At 49.6% G+C, this 21,072-nt stretch overlaps 1 protein-coding gene across 1 annotated transcript in view; it reads right to left on the minus strand.

Moving 5' to 3' along the window:
• PIGT (phosphatidylinositol glycan anchor biosynthesis class T) overlaps window positions 1–21,072 on the minus strand; it is a 324,961-nt gene that overhangs the window by 141,300 nt on the left and 162,589 nt on the right. Inside the window, exon 5 of the mRNA XM_069652141.1 lies at window positions 17,068–17,154. Coding sequence (XP_069508242.1) covers window positions 17,068–17,154 — 87 coding nt within the window. The remainder of the gene's footprint in view (window positions 1–17,067; window positions 17,155–21,072) is intronic.

Here is a 21,072-nt window from a genome sequence, read left to right on the forward strand (position 1 = left end):
AGTTTCAAGTACTTTCACCGCAAGAGGCAAGTACTCAGTCTTATTTAACAATACCTTACAATGAAGAAAAAGATGCAGCTGATGACTTCTGTTCTTGGCAGTTCCTGCAGATCTCGCTGTTCCTCTGCCTCAGTCGTGGGGAGGAGAGGGAAGACGTTGGGGGATTCCTGCACTGGGACTGGTCAAAAAGCTGGCAATCTGGCAAAACTTCAATTCCGGTGGCTGTGAGTAAAGCACACAAACTGGTGTCCATCTCCCTGGTCCTACGGTTTCCTGCAGCAAATCTGAGGAAATTCAACCAGCTCCGAGATGGGTGTCCAGGTGGCTTACATTGTGAGTTGATTGGTCCCACCAACTCAAAAAGGGGAGAAGTCATCCTTACAGGGGCTTCTCCGTCGATATGAACTTGGCGATTCAGACCAGCAGCAGTGCTTCACCGGGCAAGCCAATGGTCCAGGAGTGGCAGCAGCCATCCTTTTCAAGCTCTTCGGTACCTTCGTTCCAGTGGTCGACTCTGCCTTCCAAGCCAAGAGACTCACCTTTAATTCAGTTCTCTCCCATTCATTCAAGCCTAGCGGTCACTCACACAGCAGGGTGGCTGTCCTTGCCGGACAGTCAGCCAGCCAATCACCACAGAGTGCATTTGGGTCTCTTAGGAGACTAAGCACAAGGAGTTTCAGGCACCTCCCTCACTTCCTGCATACCCCAGACACTCGGGCGCCAGAGGCAGTCTTCACTCCTGAAGCCTGCCGAAGGCGAAAGAACAAAGACCAAACCTGGTTTGGAGTGCAGAGCAAAACTCTAGAAGGACCTTTCCACAAAGCAATGGTAAAAAAGGACCGCAACCTGTTTTTACAGACGGGGCTCAGACGCCATCTTGAAAAACATGGCTCCCGCGATTTAACGTTACAGGCGCTAGCGGTCGGGAAAAATCATGGTAGTTTGTTGTAAAACTACTATCAGCCGTTCTGAGAGGAAAGGGTAGCATTAGACTGCTACACGAGAATCTAGACACAGGGGATACTAAGTAACCCCTCCAGCACTCTATTGTAAGATAGGGTGTGCTGGGTCTAGGAATTTAAAAAAGACTAGTAAAGTCAATTTCACTTTACTTACTCTGGGCAACAGTTTATCCCAAAGAAGGTATTTAATTATGGGGAAAGCCTGAAAAGGCTTCCCTGTGCCACTGCACGGAGGGTGCTGTGTGTCATAAATGAAAAGAGCAGACTGGAAAGGCTGCTACCCTGACTAATCCATCAAGATCAAACAGCCTTTATCCTAACAGACACTCTGCAGGCAACCTCAGGCCGTTTTTGCATATGCTGGAAGGGGGGCCCAACCGAAGGATGAAATATTGCTCAATGCCAAAAAGGAATTTGACAAAGTGTGTTGGGACTACATGTTAGAGGTGCTCTGCAAATTCAGCTTCTCCGGATATTTCCTGCAAATGGTCTGGCTCTTGTAGAAGGCACCATGTGCCTCTGTTGTCATAAATGGCCTAATATCGCATCCCTTCCCCCTGCATACTGGGACTAGACAGGGCTGCCCGCTGTCGCTACTAATTTATGCTTTGGCAAATGAACCACTTGCTTCCAAGTTGAAGACAGATAGCAAATGGACAGGCATAACCAAAGGCCCAGAAGAACACTGCTTTTCCCTGTATGCTGACAATGACATGCATTACTTACCGGAAAAGCATTTCTGATGATTGTATCTGCTTAGATTCACATGCTGTGCATATAGTATGACATCCAGTGGTCTTTCAAGAATCGAAAGTGGACGTCGACATAGGTGTGCCTGTAACACTATCCCTATGTGATGTGTAGTGTACCCCAAATCCCTCACACGTCGAGGTCCCTCCGATTGCATTTTTTCTGCCCTGTGGGAGCCTTATGACTATTGTGAGTGATCACAGAACTCCAGGTTGCCGCTTTGCAAATGGACTCGAGGGGAACATTTGCAATGAATGCTGTGGAAGCCCCAGTGCCTCGAGTAGAATGTGCTCTAGGCTTGAAGGGCAGTTTTCCCTTACCAAGAGTGTAGCAGAGTGTGATGCATTTGACAATCCACCCAGAGATAGTGGACTTGGAGACCGCATCTCCTTTTCCTGCTGCCAATGAAACGAAAAACTGATTAGTTTTTCTTAGTGGTCGAGTTCTTTCCGTGTAAAACGTGACTGCTGTGTGCAGGCTTCTTTCTCCCATGCTTGAAGGGTTTTGAAAGAACGTTGGTGGTTCTATGGATTGCTTCACATGGAACTTAGAAATGAATTTAGTCGCAAACCTAAACCGTAAACACATTTCCCTGACCACGTTATCCAGAGTCTGTTCCCCTTGGAACGGTTCTGGGGGCACCTGGAGGCATAATCTTGGCATTGAGCGTTCTCCAGAGTTCCAAATCGGTCGATCTGTGGGAAGCCCCATTCTGCGAAAACGTTTGACACAATGTCTTTGTTTAATTGCCATTCATACTCCATTGGCAGTGGGAAATCTCTGCGGCGTACGTCTGCCAGAAGACTGAGTTCCCCTGGAACATGTTGCGACAACAGGAACATAGTGTTTGAGAACCCACTTCCAAATGTTCTGGGACAGTTTGGACAGACCTGGAGTGAGTGCCCCCCCCCCCTGTTTGTTCAGATAGTTCATGGCTGTGGTTCTGCCCTTAGTGCTTTGAACACTGCTAACAGTTCCAACAGGTTTATGTGGTTGGATGCTATGTCTGACAACCAAACTCTGTGCGCTGTTTGTTGAAGCAGGTGAGCTCCCCACCCTGTGAGAGACGAGTCTGTAGTTAAGAGTGGCCTCCACTGCAGGGGAGGTGAAGGATTTCCCCCATCAAGAGGTTGTCCCACGACCACCACCGCAGCTGGAGAACGAGGGCTGGCGAGAAACCACTAGATCGTCCCATTGTCCGCTGGCCTCACACCACTGGCTGTTGACCCACTCCTGCATTGGGCGCAAGCGTGCGTGAGGAACTAAGTAAATACATAATGCCATCATTCCTAACAGTTGCATAGCTTTGCGTATCGTCACCTCTCTACTGGCCACAGAGGGATTTGAAACAGCATGTTTTGGACTCTCTCGTTGGAGGGGGAAGACGAACAAGTTACTCTCTTACCTGGTAACTTTCTTTCGATGGGATGGTCCGACGACGTATTCCATATCTACGACAGTAATTACCACAGCTGTGCTGCTTCGGAAAATCTTTCTGCGTCCTGCGTCGATGACGTCGATCCGCCGTCCTAGAGGGCCTCCATCGAGCCAATGTCACCAGATGTTATAAGTAGGACGCCCATAGCCTCAGTTGTAGTTTTTTCCCCCAGAACGTGTGGCACCAATCTTCTGCCAGTAGGACCACAGAAAGGCTTGCGGAAACGTAAGCTGCAATCGCATAAGAAATTCTGTAGCGGGGGAGGCAGGGAGGTAGCGATATGGAATACATCGGACATCCCATCGAAAGAACGTTACCAGGTAAGAGTAACTTGTTCTTCGAGGGGATTGGGTCCTCCTACGTATTCCATATCTATGACAGACTCCCAAAGCAGTACCAACGTAAGGTGGTGGGAAAAGAATTTAGAATATATAAATTTAGAATGCCCAATCAAATGCAGAGTAAAGGACCGCCTTGCCAAAGGCCAGATCCTGCCCATGGACAGAATCTAGGGAGTAGTGACGTACAAAAGTATGGACTGAAGCCCAAGTGGCTGCATCACAGATGTTGCGAATAGGAACACCCCTCTGCAGGGCAGTAGAGGCAGCCATACCCCTAGTCGAATGGGCCCGTAAACATACAGGAGGGCCCTTCCCCTGCCAGGCAGTAACATTCAGAAATTGCAAAGATAATCCATCTAGACAAAGTCTGCTTAGTCACAGCTTGTCCCAAACGCCTTCCAGCGTAACCAATAAAGAGCTGATCGTCCACTCTGACACGGGACATGCGTGAAATGTAGAAACTTAAAAGCTCTTCTAGGATCTAACCTACGGAGCCTCTCCTAGTCCTTACCAGGATGCGGAGGAGGATAAAATGCCGGAACAACAACCTTCTGGCTTAAATGAAATTCCGACACCACCTTCGGAAGAAAGGAAGGACAAACTCGAAGGACAACCCTGTCCCTATGAAACACAGTGAAGGGTGGCTTAACTGAAAGTGCCTGTAACTCACTCACTCTGCAAGCGGAAGTGACCGCAACTAAAAATACAGTTTTAAGGGTTAACAGTCTCAAAGGAAAAAAATGTAGAAACGGAGCAACCATCAGAAACTTGAGAACAAGGTTCAAATCCCAACCGGCACCTGGAAAGGTGACTGAGGGAACACATTAGTGAGCCCTTTCAGAAACTTGAGAAATTAAAGGATTTTAAAATAAGAACACTCCTCAGACAAGCGCTTAAATATGGACAGCGCCGCCAGGTAACCTTTAATGGTACCCACTTGCAAGCCCCTGTGGGCTAAAGAAAGCAAAAAAAGACAGAACTACAGGAATGTCACATGAAAAAGGATCTACATTCTGAACCCTGCACCAGTCACAGAACTTTCTCCAACGGCAACGGTACAGGGACTTTGTTGCCGGCCGTCTGGCCGAAAGCAACACCTCCATCACGCCTTCAGGGAGGTCCCAATCCTTATACCTCAACCTTTCAGAAGCCAAGCCTGAAGGTTGAGGGATCTGACCTCTGGATGGAGAACCTGACCCCCACCTCCCCCCGTGAGGACAGATCATCTTAGTAGGGAAGACGACGTGGAGGGCAGATGGACAAGTCGAGAAGGTCTGTGTACCACGTCCTCCTGGCCCATGCCGGAGCAATGAGGATCATCTGGGAACCGAACCTCCGTAACCTCTGCATCACTTGCGGGAAGACTGGGACTGGAGGAAACGCATACAGCAGTGGGAATGACCACTCCACCAGGAACGCGTCTCCCAAGGCTCCTCTTGGAGGAAATTCCCGCAAGCAGAACCCTTCACACTTCCGGTTGACACTGGAGGCGAAGAGATCCACTTGAGGGGTCCCCCAAAGGGCGAAGATCGCCAGGAGAATCTCTTGAGCCAACTGCCACTCGTGAGAGATCGCGCTCTGCCTGCTCAGAGCGTCCGCCGTCACGTTTTCGTCTCTGGCCAGATGAACTGCCGAGATCGAAACTTCCTGCTGGATGGCCCAGAACCAGAGCTGCATCGCCTCCCTGCACAGAGGAAGTGACCCTGCCCCCCCCCTTTTTGTTGAGGTGGTACATGGCCACTGTGTTGTCCGTCAGAATCAGGACATTCTTTCCTCGCACAGTCAGCAGAAAAGCCTTCAGGGCAAGCCTGACGGCCCTCAGCTCCAACAGATTAATATGGAGTCTGGACTCCGACTGAGACCAACGACCGCTGACTCAACTCGTTGGCATGAGCTCCCCATCCCATGAGAGACAAGTTGGTCACGATTGTCACCTCCGGCCAGGCCAGCCAAAACGGAGCCCCCCCCGATCAGATTGCCTTCGACTGCCCACCACAGAAGGTCCTGGGCAACCGAGGGCGGCACCTGAACGAGGTCCGACATCCTGGTAGAGGACTGTGACCACTGGAGCTTGAGAGCCCATTGCAAAGATCTCATCCGCAACCTGGCCTCTGGCACCAGAAGAATGCAGGATGCCATGAGGCCGAGCAACCTCAAGAACATGAACGCTGGGAGACTGTGGGCATGTTTAAACTTGTGCACCATCTGCTGAATGAACACTGCCCCAGGGACGAGTCGAGCACTGCTCCGATGTACTGGAGCCACCGAGTTGGCATCAAGCGAGACTTCAAGTTGAGGGAGAAGCTCAGCTTGTGAAGGGAGTGGCAGGTGACTGACAGATCCAGGACTTGCTCGGGAGAGCGTGCTCTGATCAACCAATCGTCCAGGTAGGGGTAGACGTGAATCCCCCCGTTCCTGAGATACGCTGCCACCACCACCATGAGCTTGGTGAAAACCCTTGGGGCGGAGGTCAATCCGAACGGCAGGACCCGAAACAAAGTGCGAGTCGTCAACCGCGAACCTCAGGTACTTGTGCTTGGGATGGAACAGCACATGAAAATAAGCGTCCTTGAGGTCGAGAGACACCACCCAGTCCTGAGGTTGAAGGGCCTGGAGGACTTGAAAAAGAGTAACCATCTTGAACTTGTCCTCCCTGAGGAGCTTGTTCAAACAGCGCAAGTCCATGATGGGTCTCAATCCTCCGTCTTTCTTCGAAATGAAAAAATAAGGGGAATACCATCCCTTGTTCCTCTCCGCTACAGGCACCAGTTCTATGGCGCCTTTCTCCAGCAGGGATTGAATTTCCTGCGATCCGGACTCTTCAAAGAGGTTCCCTGGTGGATTGTCGTGAGGCCTCTGCCGGAAAGGAAGACAGTAGCCGTGGGCTATGATCTCCAGAACCCACACATCTGAAGTAATGGCACGCCATTCTACAAGATGCTGCACCAGCCTTCCCCCAACCGGAGAAGCAAGGGCCTCATGACTGAGCTGAAACTGCTGCAGCAGTGCCTGAGGGCAAAGAGGCAACTGCTTGCGCAGCCTTGGCACCTCGAGTACCTTGTTTTCCACCTCTAGCACTCCTACGGTTGCCCCTTTGACTAGCAGCTCCTCTCGATTTACTAAAGGACGAGTAATATCGAAAGGAACCTCCCCTCCATTGCTGTCCCCTAGACGAAAAGGCAGAGGTTGGCGGACTGCAGCGCCCAACGACTTCGCTGCAGCTTTGGAGGTCAGCAACCTCTCAAGACTCTCGTCAGCCTTGCTGCCAAAAGATGTTCACCATCAAAGGGCATGTTGAGAAGGCGAGCCTGCACATCAGGAGCAAAACCTGACTTCTGCAACCACGCAAACCTGTGTATAACTGTGCCCGCCGCCATGGACCGGCTGACGCAATCAACCATGTCCAGACCCGACTGAACGGATTCACAGATGGCATCCTTGCCATCCTGCACAATAGCAAGGAAACCATCCCGTTCATCCCCTTTGGGAATATGACCAGGCGCTAGGGAAATACAGTTCCACAGAGTGCGTGAAACGAGACAAGGCACAAACCGGGGTGGCAGCCTGAAGCGCCATACCCCCAGAAGAAAATACCTTCTGCGCCCAGCCGTCAAGACGTTTGTCGTCCCTATCGGGAAGGATGGTAGGGTAAGACGCCTGCTTTGCAGGGGCTATAGCCGCCTGCACCACCAAACTTTCCGGCGTGGGGTGTGTGGTCAAGTAGCAGGGGTCGCCACTGGCTGGGAGATATTTCTTCGGCAAGGACTTGCTCACTGCCGGGAGACTCTCCGGAGAAGTCCAAGCCGCAACCACCCTTCTCTGCAAGGCCATTTGGAATGGCAGCACCGGGTCAGTTGGTGGACCATGGTCCAGGATATCAGTCAGGTCATCCTGCTGAAAATACCCAGGGGGGGGGGGGGGGGGGGGGCAGACCACCCCAGGTAATCCGTGACCCTCTACATCAGGTGCCGATAAGAGCAGTCGGCATGCGTGCCAAGCTCAGGCCTACCAAATTCCACCTCCGGAGAGGTGTCAAGCCCACTGGCGTCATGCAATGACTGGCGCAGCTCCTCAAGCTGGCTATGACCAGAAACAAAGTCAAGGACCTCTGCAGGAACCACCGCTTCCTCAGACCCCTCATCCACCTCAGAAATATAATCCAGAGGCTGGAAAGTGAGAACCGAAAAAGGAACAAAAGACATGTTTTGCCTTAGCCAGAGCTTTTCTAGGGGGTACCCCCGTACAACCAGGCATCTCTGACAAAACCGCCTCAAAAGGCGTTGAGCGCGGCGCCGACACAGGCCTCGAGAGCGGAGCCCAGGGTGTGTCTCTCGACAGCCTGGGCGCCGATGGCGTTGAAGACTTCATCGGAGGCGGGGCCTCGAGAGAGTCCGTCAACGACATTGGCGCCGCCGGCATCAATGTCTTCCTCGAAGACTTGACAGGTTCACATGGTCTCGATGGCTTCGAGGACCGGGACCTGGAACGGGCATGTCTAGAGCGACCAATCTTGTCCGACCGGGCCCTCGAAGGCGGACGAGCGGTGTCTCTAGCATGGCCACGACCGGTGTCCTCAGACGGCACGGACGGACCGGAGCCCTGCGATTGAAAAATCGCCAACATCTCCTTTCGGAACGAATCCCATTCCTCAGGAGTGGAAAACTTTTGGGACAAGCAACCCGCCGACAAGCGGAGTCCTCGGAAGAGGGCGGGGAAGGTGACCGGTGACGCCACTTCCTGGAGTGCCTCGAAGAGTAAGAGGAAAGGCGGGACCGACTCCCAGACCGAGAAACCCGAGACTCCCGACGACGATGCGGAGAGTCGCCCCTCGAATCGTCCGTCGAAAGACCAGTGGAACGACAACTTCCGGGGCTTGGCCACCTTACCGACAGCTTCTTCTTACGCTCCCGCAAGGCCTTTGATGTGAGCGATTGGCAGTCGACACAGTCGTCCGTATGATGGTCCTCCCCGAAGCACCAGAGGCAAGCGTCGTGAGTATCCGTCAGCGACATCTTGGACCCGCACACCCGACACTTCTTAAACCCGGACCGCGTGGTGGAAGAAGCCGAAGACGACATATTCAATAGCTTTTAATGAAGAAACAGGTTCGAAGAACCGAAAGAACAGGATTCAGTGGAATCGAAGCACGCAGAGATCTCCGAACCAAACACGCTCACGGAAAAAACGGAACTGAGGCTACGGGCGTTGTGCGTCCTACTTATAACATCCGGTGACGTCAGCTCGACGGAGGCCCTCAAGGACGGCGTATCGACGCAGAGAGATTTTCCAAAGCAGCACAGCTGTGGTGATTACTGTCAGATATGGAATACATCGGAGGACCCAATCCCCTCGAAGAGGCCGTCCTTTGTTCGAATTAGAGCCCCTAGGAACTGCTTGACCTGACTGGGGTCTAGGCTGGATTTTTTCTTGTTGATAGAGAATCCCAGAGTGAATAAAAGATCCATCGTTCTTTGGGTATTTGACAGACAGGTTTTGTAAGAGTATGAGCTAGTCGTCGAGCTAAGGATTGACCGGGATGGATTGCCTGCGCAGGTGTGCTGCTGCCACCGCTAGTTCTTTTGTAAATACCCTTGGTGCTGACGCTATGCTGAAGGGTAGTACCTTGAACGGATAGTGCTCGTCTTGTATCATAAATCTGAGGTATTTCATATTTCAATGTTGCCGGCGCACAGAAAGTATGCATCTTTCATGTCCAGTGTTGCCATGTAATCCCGCCTGTGAAAGCAGGGGAATTACTTCCTGCAGAGTGACCATGCAGAGCTTTTGTGTTTTACAAATCTGCTCGCTGGGCGCAGATCAAATACAGGGCACATGGTTAGATCCTTTTTGGGTACAAGGAAGTACACTGAATAAATACCTTCTTTTACCCGTGCCAGAGGTATGACCTCTATGGCTCCTTTTTCTTGTAGTGTCTGGACTTCCTGAAGGATGCGCAGATCTGGTGTCAGTCGTCTTGCTCGTGGAGGTCTGAATGTTGGGTACCAGTTGAACTCTATACAGTAGCCATGGGCCAAGGTCTTTAGCATCCACTGGTCTGTAGTTATCCCCTCCTATGCCTGAAGTAACAATGTTAACCGGCCCCCGACCGGGGTGGCATGGGAGGGGACCCGAATCTTCTGGTAATTTTGAACCGGCAGCCGGGGTGCCTCTGGGGGTAGAATTCCGGCCCCTTCCTTTCCCACGAAACTGACCCCTGTTGGGGTACAGGGTAGTGTATCCTCTGGTTCCCTGTGGAGAGGACCAATTGTTTCCCAAGGTGTACTGTTGAGGGAAGCGTTGGCCATGATAAAGCCATCTGGACCGAGATCCTTGTCTCGTGGAGGGTCTTTGTGTAATTTGGTATAGCGTCTTCAGGGTATCATGCTCCTTTTTTGCAGTCTCAAGGGCCTCGTCGACCGCTCTTCCAAACAGGTTGAATTCTTACAAGGGTTTATTTATAAGTGACGCTTGCGTCTCTGGTTTGAACCCAGAGTTCCTTAGCCACGTGTCTCTCTTTAGGAGTGTGCCCTGAGCCAGAGATCGACCCGCTGTTTCAGCGGAATCCAAAGTGTCCTTAAGTATACTTTGGTTCACTTGTCTGTCCACAGTCACTGTGGCGAGGAGACTAGTCCGTAGAGGTTGGGAACCTCTTGAAGGCCTTCTTGTAACAAGGCCCACTGAGCGTACGCGTAGCTGGTCAATAAGGTGGTATTGTTAGTGATGCATGTAGAAAAAGCTGCTGCGGCCGTGACCCCTTTTTCCAAGGGTGTAAAGCCTTTTACCTTCTTTGTCAGGGGGTGCCTCGCTTGTTGACAGAGGAACCCCTGCCCTCTTTCTTGTAGTGGTCACCACCAGAGAGTCTGGGGTGGAGTGACCCGATATAAAGTGGTCTGAGGGGGAAGGCCGAAGAAGCTTTCCTATCCTCGGATTATCACCTCTTAATAACGAGGGAGCCAGACACTTTTTAATCGAATTGAGGAGAGGAATAGCCTGGCTGGCTGGTGGCTTCTCTTCAAGAATATATTTGGGGCTAAACAGGTGGGAGAGGTGTTCATGGCTTCAGGTACAAAGAAAAAAGGTGGGGTGGCGACCACTGTGTCAGCACCTCTGGGACTGGTGGTGGACGAGACACAAAAAGGGACCCAGGCGGGGACTGTTTGTCAAGGGAAGCCTGAAAGGTGAAAGTATTACTCTGTGCTCGAAATACGCCCCTAGCACATGGCAAGTAGACTTCTGGGAAGGGGTCAAAGTTGAACTGAGGACATTACTGGAAGGCTGCCTGGTGGTGGGGGGAGATTTTAATATGGTCCTGGACCCCAACAAGGGACCGCAAGAGATTGGGAGTAGGTGCGGGTGATACCATTGCCAGGGCCGCATCCAGATTTGGGAGCATTAACTGGGTCCTGGGCCTTGTTGACTCACTGCGAGAGGGAGAGGAGGGAGTTTGACCTTTCACATTTTTCTCAGCGGTTCACAACTCCTACTCACGCATCGGTCTAATACTAGTGGATATCGAGTTGAAAGCTCAGTTAAAGGGTTCAGTGGTATCCCCAGTCCCGTGGTAGGAACATGACATGGTGGTATGCACGGTGGGACAACGCAAACAGACCGAAGACCTTGGTGGTTGGCTTTGTAATTATTTTCTGCTAAAAGATAGAGGCCTCCCAGTCAGTATTAACTGAGATGACGGACTACTTTGATTTTTTAACAATAATGGGGAGGTGGGCACAAACTCTTTGGGAGGGTTTTAAGGCCACGATTCGCGGGGTGCTCATTAGAATAGGCTCCCAAAAAGGGAACCAGGAGGCTGAGGCACAAGATCCGAGACCTACAGCGGGGTGGACCTGGGAGAACGAATCTTGTGCGGCGGGGCTTAGGTACCATGGGGGTCAAGCCTAGTTCAGGAAAAGAGGTTACTGTTCCTAAAGCAGAAATACCATGAGCGAGGGGATGGGGCGGATGAAATACTTGCATGCATACTTGCATGCAGACTGATGGAGGAGAGGAAAAAGAAGCTGGTTGGGATGATAAGGGGCAAGGATGGGGTGGTAGTGCACGACCCTGATGGGGGGGGGGGGAATTTGCCTGATTCTATGAAGGGCTCTATACATCAGAATCTGAAAGTGATAAGGGGCAAATAGCTATGTTTTTGGACGCCCTAGCTTTACCAGGGCTACAACAGAGGAAGCGGCCTGCCTTGGTGAGCCCATCTCGGAGGAGGAGGTTAAGTCAAGTCTATTAACGGGCTGAAGTCGGGCACAGCCCCAGGTAGCGATGGCTTCTCAGTACAATTTTATAAGCGGTTTAGATCCACACTGGCACGATAAATGGTGCAGGCATTTAACGCAGTGTTGGCGGGGGACTCCTTGCCATGCTCAATGCTGGACGCATTAATTGTAACGATACACAAAGAGGGACGACACCTGGAAAAGTGTGCCTCGTACTGCCCGAAATCCCTACTAAATAGCGACGTGAAGATCCTGGCTAGAATCATTGGTGCTAGGCTGGAGGGTATCCCTACAAAATATCCCACCAAAAATATTGCCGTTTGTCTCCCCATCGGCAATATTTTCAGGGGGGATAATTTGTGGGAGCGGGGTGACCCTGCACATTTGACAATAATGTGGGGATTGCAGCGGTGGCCCCCCGCAGGGTCCATGGGTCAACATCACTGCAAAAATATGGCGAGATTTTTTATCGCCATATTTTTGCGGGGATATTAGCACATGGAACCGGCTGGAGGTGTTTGTGCCGTCCCCGATTCATGGGGATAATGTGGGTCTCAAAGGGTAGACAGGGCGCAGATAGCATACGAAAAACAATCTGCTGCGCCTGGCCCAGTCGCCCCTGTGGAGCGACGTGTGCCTTGTCTCGGTGGACTCTGAGAAAGTGTTCGACAGGGTGGAATAGCCCTTTATGAAATTGGTACTGATGAGAATGGGCCGTCAGCAGGGATTTTTGACATGGGTGGAGGCAACGCACACAGCCGACAGCGCAGGTCAGGTTGAATGGAATCATGTCCAAGGCATTCTGCCGATGCGTGGGTGGAGACAGGGATGCCCCCTATCGCTGCTTCTACACCATCTCTCGATGGAGTCATACGCCTTTACGATAGAGCCGCTGGTGATCAGAGCCGATCAGGGGTATTAGGTTTTGGGAGGAAGAGTTCGAACTATACCCTCTTTGCAGACGATATCTTGGCTTATCTCACAGAGGTTAGCTCCTCACTACCGAAGTTCCTGGAACAAATACAGAGTTATGGGCGCCTCTCAGGCCTGAAAATCAATGTAGATAAACCCACCATAGGGTGCAGGATGCCTGGTTTCAGGAATCCAGAACAAATAGTCGACGATGAGGTTCGAGTAAGCCCAAACCAAGTACTTGTGGATAATATTGACAAGCGATCTCTCGGCCCTCGCGAAAGCGAACTTTGACCAAATATTACTTCAGATTAAAGAGGACCTCCAGAGATGGAGGCCTCTGACCCCATCGTGGTCTGGGCGGATAGTGGCAGTGAAAATTAACATCTTCCCTAGGTTACTCTATCCATTTACCGCCCTTACGTTGAGACTCCTGGAAGCCTTCTTTGGGGAACTGAAGGAGTAATATCCCAGATTCATCTGGCAGGATAAGAGACGGCAAGTGAAGTGCATTACCCAGACACTCCCACGGGATCAGGGGGGCCTTTGGTTTCCCAGACCTGTACCTATATTATAAAGCAGACCAACTGAGTGTCCTGCTGGAACACTAGAGGGAGATCCTTAGGGCCTACTAGTTTTACTTAGAGGACTTGGAAATGCACCTGTTAAAGTTGAGGGACTACCCATGGGCTCCATCTAGGGACATCCCGAGAGAAGCAAGAGAGCACACCAGACTGGGCGTCCTGTGGGCCCTGTGGAAGAACAACGGTGCAAACAGACTTCTATTGTCCTGGCCCTCACCAATGTCTTGGATCTGGGACCCCCCCCCCCAGTTCCATCTGACGAAACAGGGGATGAGGAGTGCCAACAGTGGTCGGATGGGGCTGGAGAGGGTGGAACCGTTATTTGGAGAGGGTCACTTTAGGGGCTATGAGGAAACCCAAGAGGGACTGGGCAGGGACAGGATTTCGATCATTGAATACCTGAGGCCGAAGGGGATGTTTACTGACCCGAAGTGGTACACCCAGTTATCCAGAGACCTAACCCAGTTTGAGAAATGGCTCGAAGGCACCACCAGCCGGAGGGGTGCTCTCCTGCATATATAAGATGCTGATCTCAACTCCTGAGGTGAGGAGATACACTTTCAAGAGATATTGGGTGGAACTACTGAAATTTATGGATGACTGGACTAGAATCTTCCGGGTGACATTCTAAGGCAATCTATTCTCCTCGGACATCAAACAATTAAGATGATGCAAGAGAGGCATAGGGATCTGCAGAAAATGTCAAGAATGTTTGCGGGCGCATCACCCATGTGCCACAGGGTTTGTGCTTTGGTAGGGCCCCTCGCTCACATGTGGTGGGAATGTCCTGCATCTTCTGTCAGGAGATCCTTAGCTGGATCAAGGACCTCGTAGGGGCCCAGCTGAGCCTCAACATGCTCCAGATACTACTAGGAATCACTACCGGGAACCAGGGTAGAGTACTGATTGCCTAGGGTGTGTGAGGCAATGTTACAGGCCAGCATTGGAAGGTGGGGAGATTGCAGACGAGGCGGTAATGGGAATATAAACTGTGTAACATGATTGAAATGGCGAGGTTGACTGCCATTGTGAATGATTACGGGGAGTCCTTCAGGGCGGAATGAGGCTGTTACTGTCCAGGAAGGAGGGTAATAGAGTCTGATGGAGATGCTGGGACAGTGCCAATGAGATTCGCTGGGTTGACCCGATAAGAGGGGAGCCAATCAAAAACACTCTGGACCACTCAATGTAACAACTATCACAGTGTATCCATCCCTGAGAGTTTCCATTGTTTGAACGTGTGTTCCATGAACGCACTAATTGAGAGAGAGAGGGAGGGGAATAACCTTTTCAAATATGTGTAACAAACACTTATTGATTGTTAAAATGCAAATAAAAACCAAAGTATAAAAAAATAAAAAGTCTTTACTGGCTTGCGGTTGCTGCACGGATTAAATTCAAATCCCTCTGCATCATCCACAAGGTGGTCTGGGCCCAGGGCAAAAACAAAGGAGGTGATGGCTGGAAGGTTTAGACTTAATCTTAACCACTGGCAGTGCTCTGGGCAACCCTCCAGACCACCGTTCTTCGCCTGCCAAGCCATTACAGAAGGGAAAGACCATATGCAAATCAGGCTTGGCCCCACCCCAAAGCCCGTGGTTATGATTTATTCAAAACCTTCCAGCCATCACCTTTTCGTTTTGCTAAAGTCACCCCGAGTGGGACGGGTATGCCCAGACGTGGGTCCCGAGTCTGCCGGGCCTAGAGACCCAAGGTACTCCTCACTGATGACGCCCAACAAGGCTGAAACATGTCTGGGGATGCTTGTGGTCTCGTGCAGAAGGGATGTGACCTAGCAGTTCGGGCTGGACTGCCCCTTTTGGGGTAGGACCATGCCTGATTTGCATATGGTTTTTCCCCTTCTGTAATGGCTTGGCAGACTGAAAAACGATGGTCTGGAGGGTTGCCCAGAGCTTTGCCCGTGGTTATGATTTATTCAAAACCTTCCAGCCATCACCTTTTCGTTTTGCTAAAGTCACCCCGAGTGGGACGGGTATGCCCAGACGTGGGTCCCGAGTCTGCCGGGCCTAGAGACCCAAGCTACTCCTCACTGATGACGCCCAACAAGGCTGAAACATGTCTGGGGATGCTTGTGGTCTCGTGCAGAAGGGATGTGACCTAGCAGTTCGGGCTGGACTGCCCCTTTTGGGGTAGGACCATGCCTGATTTGCATATGGTTTTTCCCCTTCTGTAATGGCTTGGCAGACTGAAAAACGATGGTCTGGAGGGTTGCCCAGAGCTTTGCCCGTGGTTATGATTTATTCAAAACCTTCCAGCCATCACCTTTTCGTTTTGCTAAAGTCACCCCGAGTGGGACGGGTATGCCCAGACGTGGGTCCCGAGTCTGCCGGGCCTAGAGACCCAAGCTACTCCTCACTGATGACGCCCAACAAGGCTAAAACATGTCTGGGGATGCTTGTGGTCTCGTGCAGAAGGGATGTGACCTAGCAGTTCGGGCTGGACTGCCCCTTTTGGGGTAGGACCATGCCTGATTTGCATATGGTTTTTCCCCTTCTGTAATGGCTTGGCAGACTGAAAAATGATGGTCTGGAGGGTTGCCCAGAGCTTTGCCCGTGGTTATGATTTATTCAAAACCTTCCAGCCATCACCTTTTCGTTTTCCTACGGTCTGGGCCCAGGGACCACACTATCTTCAACTTGATCTTACTAAATACTCTCCATCTAGACCACTACGCTCCTCTGACTCAACTGTGTGTGTAAATCGTTTTGCCTAACAGAGGGCAGGTGGTTGTTCGCTTTCCTCAACTGCCTGCTGCTGCTGTCTCTCGAACAGCCTCCCCCTCCTATGCCATGAGCAGGATCTTCTAAAATTCCAGAAGCTCCTTACGACGCTCCTCTCTACCTCCTCCTTCCCTTCTAATCCCACAGTTGCTGCGATGGATGTCCTCGGGCCTTATGCATCCCCAGGGCACTGACTGCCAGCACCTAATCGGCCCAGCTCCTGCTATCCTCTGCATTTGCACTCAAACACTCTTCCCTGGAAGCTCGCACTTACACACCTCGCAACTCCAGGCCGTGTAGCAATCAACATTCCTAGCACTTAATCTGTGGCTCAACCATGAGCTTCCCAGCACTTACCCCCCTGCCCTCTTGCACGTTCTGAATACTCACAAAGCATAGTAGGATCGCCCTCTTTTCCTTTTCACCCCACTGCTCTTAAATATATTGTTTATGTATTTCAATGCATTTCCCACTCCTGCTCTCTCCCATGCCCTGTGGCCTCTTTCAAACAGAATGTTCTTATTGTATAACCTAAGAAGCAAACAAAAAAATATAAAAAAAGACTTTCAAATCAAATATGTAAAAACAAGAATAAAATAATTATATTTAATGTGTTATAAACCAGCGAACCACAGTGTTCACTACCCATATGAGAGTTTTATATGCGATTTATTAATGTTAATATGAATTAATTTTGTCATCAAGTACTTGCTGTGTATAAACATTGTCTCTTTTACTGCCTCATGTGTAAATATCATGAATACATTCATATATTTGTAATGATTGTTTCTGGACTACATAATGCTAAATGTAATATAGCATCAAAAGAGTGTCACCGCTAATAGGTGTGGAGTTAAGGGAGAGGAAATCAGTGGTCTTGTATAGAAATATATTATAGGTTCCTTCCCCAATAGCAACTGGTCCCCCGTAAACCAAAAATTGGGAAGTACCCATTATTAACAAATACAAACAAGAGCCAGGGAGACAAACATTTTTGAATGGACATGGTTTAGAAGAGAATATGTATTGTCCATTCCTTTGAATACCAAACAGCAAAGATGCCTGCACTAGATGGCACTCTGGAGGAACACCCAGCTACCTGGACACTTACCCTGCAGATAGGTCGGATGTGGACAGCTTGTGAATGATAGCTGCTATGGAAGAGACGTTCTGCCTTCAACAAGCCTGCAAGTCCAGCCTGTGAAACAAAAATAACATACATGAATTATCTGAATGTATAGCACAACATGTCTTTCTATGTTGTACAGGGCCATATAATAAGTTTGAAATGACTTACAAGTAAATTATAAGACAAGTATACCTCCAATTTAAATATCAATGTTCAGTCTCTCACAAGCGCACATCTACGCAGTATGAACAAAATGATCTCTTTATTATCAAGTCACGTACAGAGAAACTAAAGTACGTTAGGTTAAGTACTGCATAGTTCAACATAACCGGGTCTGGAAAGGACCTTCATCGCACCAAATATCAGTAGAAAGGACAGCTACACAATAGCACAGCTCTACCTACTTTGGAAGGCTTAACTAGAGTGAACTGCAGTAATTTAACAAGCAATACGTTCCATAAAGTCTTCATCAACACAGTATACAATACAAGGATGCAGTTAATCACAGAAAACCATCTCTGCCATAAATGATTGGCTTGCAACACTTTAGGTAGTCTTCTATCCACTCCACCATCCGAAAGGTGGCTTGTAACACTGCAAACATATCAAAATTATAAACACTGTCAGTTTAGAGTTACTCTGAAAGTCCCTTCTCTTTATTAGTTGTATGCAATCAAGGATTGACATCCAATAATGTTAACATTCCTATACCGAGAAGCTGCACGCCTCATGAGGGTCTACACAGATACAACCACAACACCCTGGCCCTCATCGACTTTCACTGGCTCCCACTGCATGCACGAATCGGCTCCAAGCCTAGATGCATCATTTATAAGTCAGTCGCCCCTCAAGTCAACCAGCTACCTCGGAGAAACTCAGCATCTCAGGCGGACAGCGCACCACCAGAAGTCGGAACAGGTTCAGACTCGAAATTTGCTGCTGCCAAAAGGACCCGAAAACAAGCCTTCGTATACGTCCCATGACCCTGGAACCGCCTCCCAGTCAGCATTAGACTCGCTCCCATGCTACTACAATTCAGAAAGGAACTCAAGACCCACCTCTTCAAGGAGTCTATCCTCCTCAACACCTAGCGTTGCGCGCAAGACACCAGCCACCACTCTCCTCTCCACCACCCTCTACAGCTGCACCCACCGCTATCCTCCTCCCTCCTACCCCGCTGTATATCCGTTTTGTTATGTGTGAATAGCACTCCGTTAAGCGTCTCTACTGTTTTAGAATTCTGTAAAGTGCTCTATTGCTTCTCAAATTCTCAGTCCGCGCTAAATAAATAGCAAAATAACCATATACTCCAAGGTTAAACCTGGGGCAGACGGACTACCTCAGTAATCATCAGAGTTATACCTGCTCCAGAGTCGAGGTGAGGGTGGTATGATGGCTCCACTCTGCCCCCCTTTATGTGCCTTGTTACAAGTGGGGAGTAGCAATGTCAATCGCCCAACGCTTTCCTTACGCCATCCTGGCTACGGTTCCCTTTTCGTTTTCAGAACTACAATCACTAGAAACCTATGCAACAATTAATGAATCATCCCACACAGGGGAGAGAAGTGCAGTGAGGAACCCAGAATCTGCAAACAACTTACTGCCTGTGAGCTGTAAAGGATTCACCACAGCAGCCCAATTACATTGAAATAAGATTTGTATGACAAGCATCCATCACTGAACACCAGCAGCTCGTGTAAGGGGAGCAGGGGTGGGGCTTAACTAGCATTTAGTAACCTTGCACCTGTATGAGCCAGTCCTTGGGGAAAAGCAAGCTAGAGATTGGCCCATGGGAGCAAGTGAGTGCTCCACCAATGGGAAAGAGGTGGGAATGCTAAACTACAGAAGGAACCATATTAAAAAGGGAAAATACAGAAGGGCGGAGTGTGGTTTGTTCGGGGGATATCAGGTGGTGGACCAAGTGACTACATGGAGGAAAGATTGTGGAGCAGACAATGGAGGAGACTGTTTGCAGAAGGTGAGGTATTGGTGCGAGAAAAAGCAGTACATGTGTGCGAGTGCATGTATGGTGACGAAGAGCAGGTTAGCAAAAAAGTAGCAGAGTGAGTGTGCGAGGTATGCAGGAGGGAGTTAAAGCAAGACTGAGGAGGGGAGTAGAGTAATGGAAAGTAAAGGGGAGGGGAGAAATGACCAGAGATGGGGCTCATTTTCGAGTTCCGCGTAATTTGGCAGTGGTGTGGGGACCAATTACGTTTACACTTAACATGAACAGGTCACCGCCTCCAAATGTGTCATTTGCACGGGGAGTGCCAATGAGGAGGTCAAAAGTTGGCATACAAATATGTATGACGCATTTTGTACTCACTTTTGCACTCCACTATGTAAATTGAGTACACGCTGCCAGCCATGACCACAAGGCAGGCAGCATTTACAATTTATCCCTATGGTGCAAAAAGCCAGCAGACTCCATATAGATCCAAAGCCTTTGCGCCAGCATTGAAATATGCATGCTGGCATAAATGCAGGAGTATTTGGATGGTGGAGAGGAAGCAAGTTGCTAATATCGATAGTGTAGTGATAATTTGGAAGGTCCCGAAGGGAGTTTAGAACAAGACGGATTTAGGATAGCGCTAGCAGCTTCTTAGAAATAAGTTAGTAAGGGATAATAGGCTCTTTATACTAACGCCGGCACTAAGGAAGCCCGGGCTAGGGTGGAAACGGATGCTTTCAGACCAGAGTGAGGGATGGCCCTAGAGCCTTGCAAAAGACATCCATTAACACCCTTGAAACTTCCCTGGGAGTTGCAATGCTCTTTGAGCCATGACAGCAGCTATGTAGGAATTATCATTTAAGTAATTCCAGCGACATACCCATTGAGTCCTATAGACTCAAAGGAGGAGTTAATCCCATTTTTTAACATACTCGTAATAGCAGTAATTTGCTAGCTCGAGTGGCATAAACAAACATGTTTGGTGGTAATGCCAGCTTAATTCCTGCCAAAACCCTAATGAGTCCAATGTACTGTAAAACTGTATGTTGCATCCTTATCCATTTTCTGAACATTCCCCAACCTATATTGCCCGATTCATACGGTATTGGCCCAGCCTGTTGATGGATTCCATGCCTGTATAACTGTACAAGGCTGACTGGACCGTAGACTGCGAGAAACTACTGTTGCAGGAGAGCTGGGGATAGGAGGAATGTACTGCCGGGCTCGTGTCATGCATGTGCACCATATACAGATATCAGTGGAGCAAAGGACGCCTGTATAGGATGCACCATATCACATCATTCCGCATTAGCGGTAAATTGACCCCCCCCTTTCATAAATAGAACAATGACTGTTAAGAACACAGATCTGGGTGTGCAGATGCTTCTCTCTTGCAGTACTTAGTTCAAACAACGCAGTATGGTGACACTAGTGTGACAGCATCGAGCTTCAGGTTTCTTGGCAACCACAAGTGCAGCAACATTGTAACGCTGATAGCCAAGGTTGCCCAATGAATTATAAAGCAGAACCGAACGGTCAATTAACAAAGCTTTTTTTTAGCATTTAACTGCATCAATACGGAGAAGTAAAACTCCAGACCAGAACTATGACACCAGAACTTTGAGATATTGATTGTTATACATATAGGATGATTAATTGAAGACTCCACACAAACTGTACATAAAAGATCATGCAGTCCCTCACGGCCCATCCTCCAGAATGCTTCCTTCCCAGTCCAGGGGAAACGGCCATTTCCATGGATGGAATGGAAGGACTATTGAAGGAATTATTTCACAGCAGTAGATCATGACAGATGGTCTACAGAGAAAAGAAAATCTACTTATCCACGCTTTGGGACGGGAAGGCCAGAGGAAGTTAAGGAAGATCCACCCATTGGCTGCAACAGACATTGGAAGTGGGAATAGGACTGTATATGAAATGGCTTTGAAGCATGTATTCTCTGAAAACTAACGATGTTCCTGCAGATTTGGTACAGGCATAATCATCAGCGAACTGATCAAGATCAAATAATCATA

This window comes from Ambystoma mexicanum, chromosome 3p (assembly GCF_040938575.1).
Source record: "Ambystoma mexicanum isolate Mex_15411 chromosome 3p, UKY_AmexF1_1, whole genome shotgun sequence".
NCBI classification, from domain to species: Eukaryota; Metazoa; Chordata; class Amphibia; order Caudata; family Ambystomatidae; genus Ambystoma; species Ambystoma mexicanum.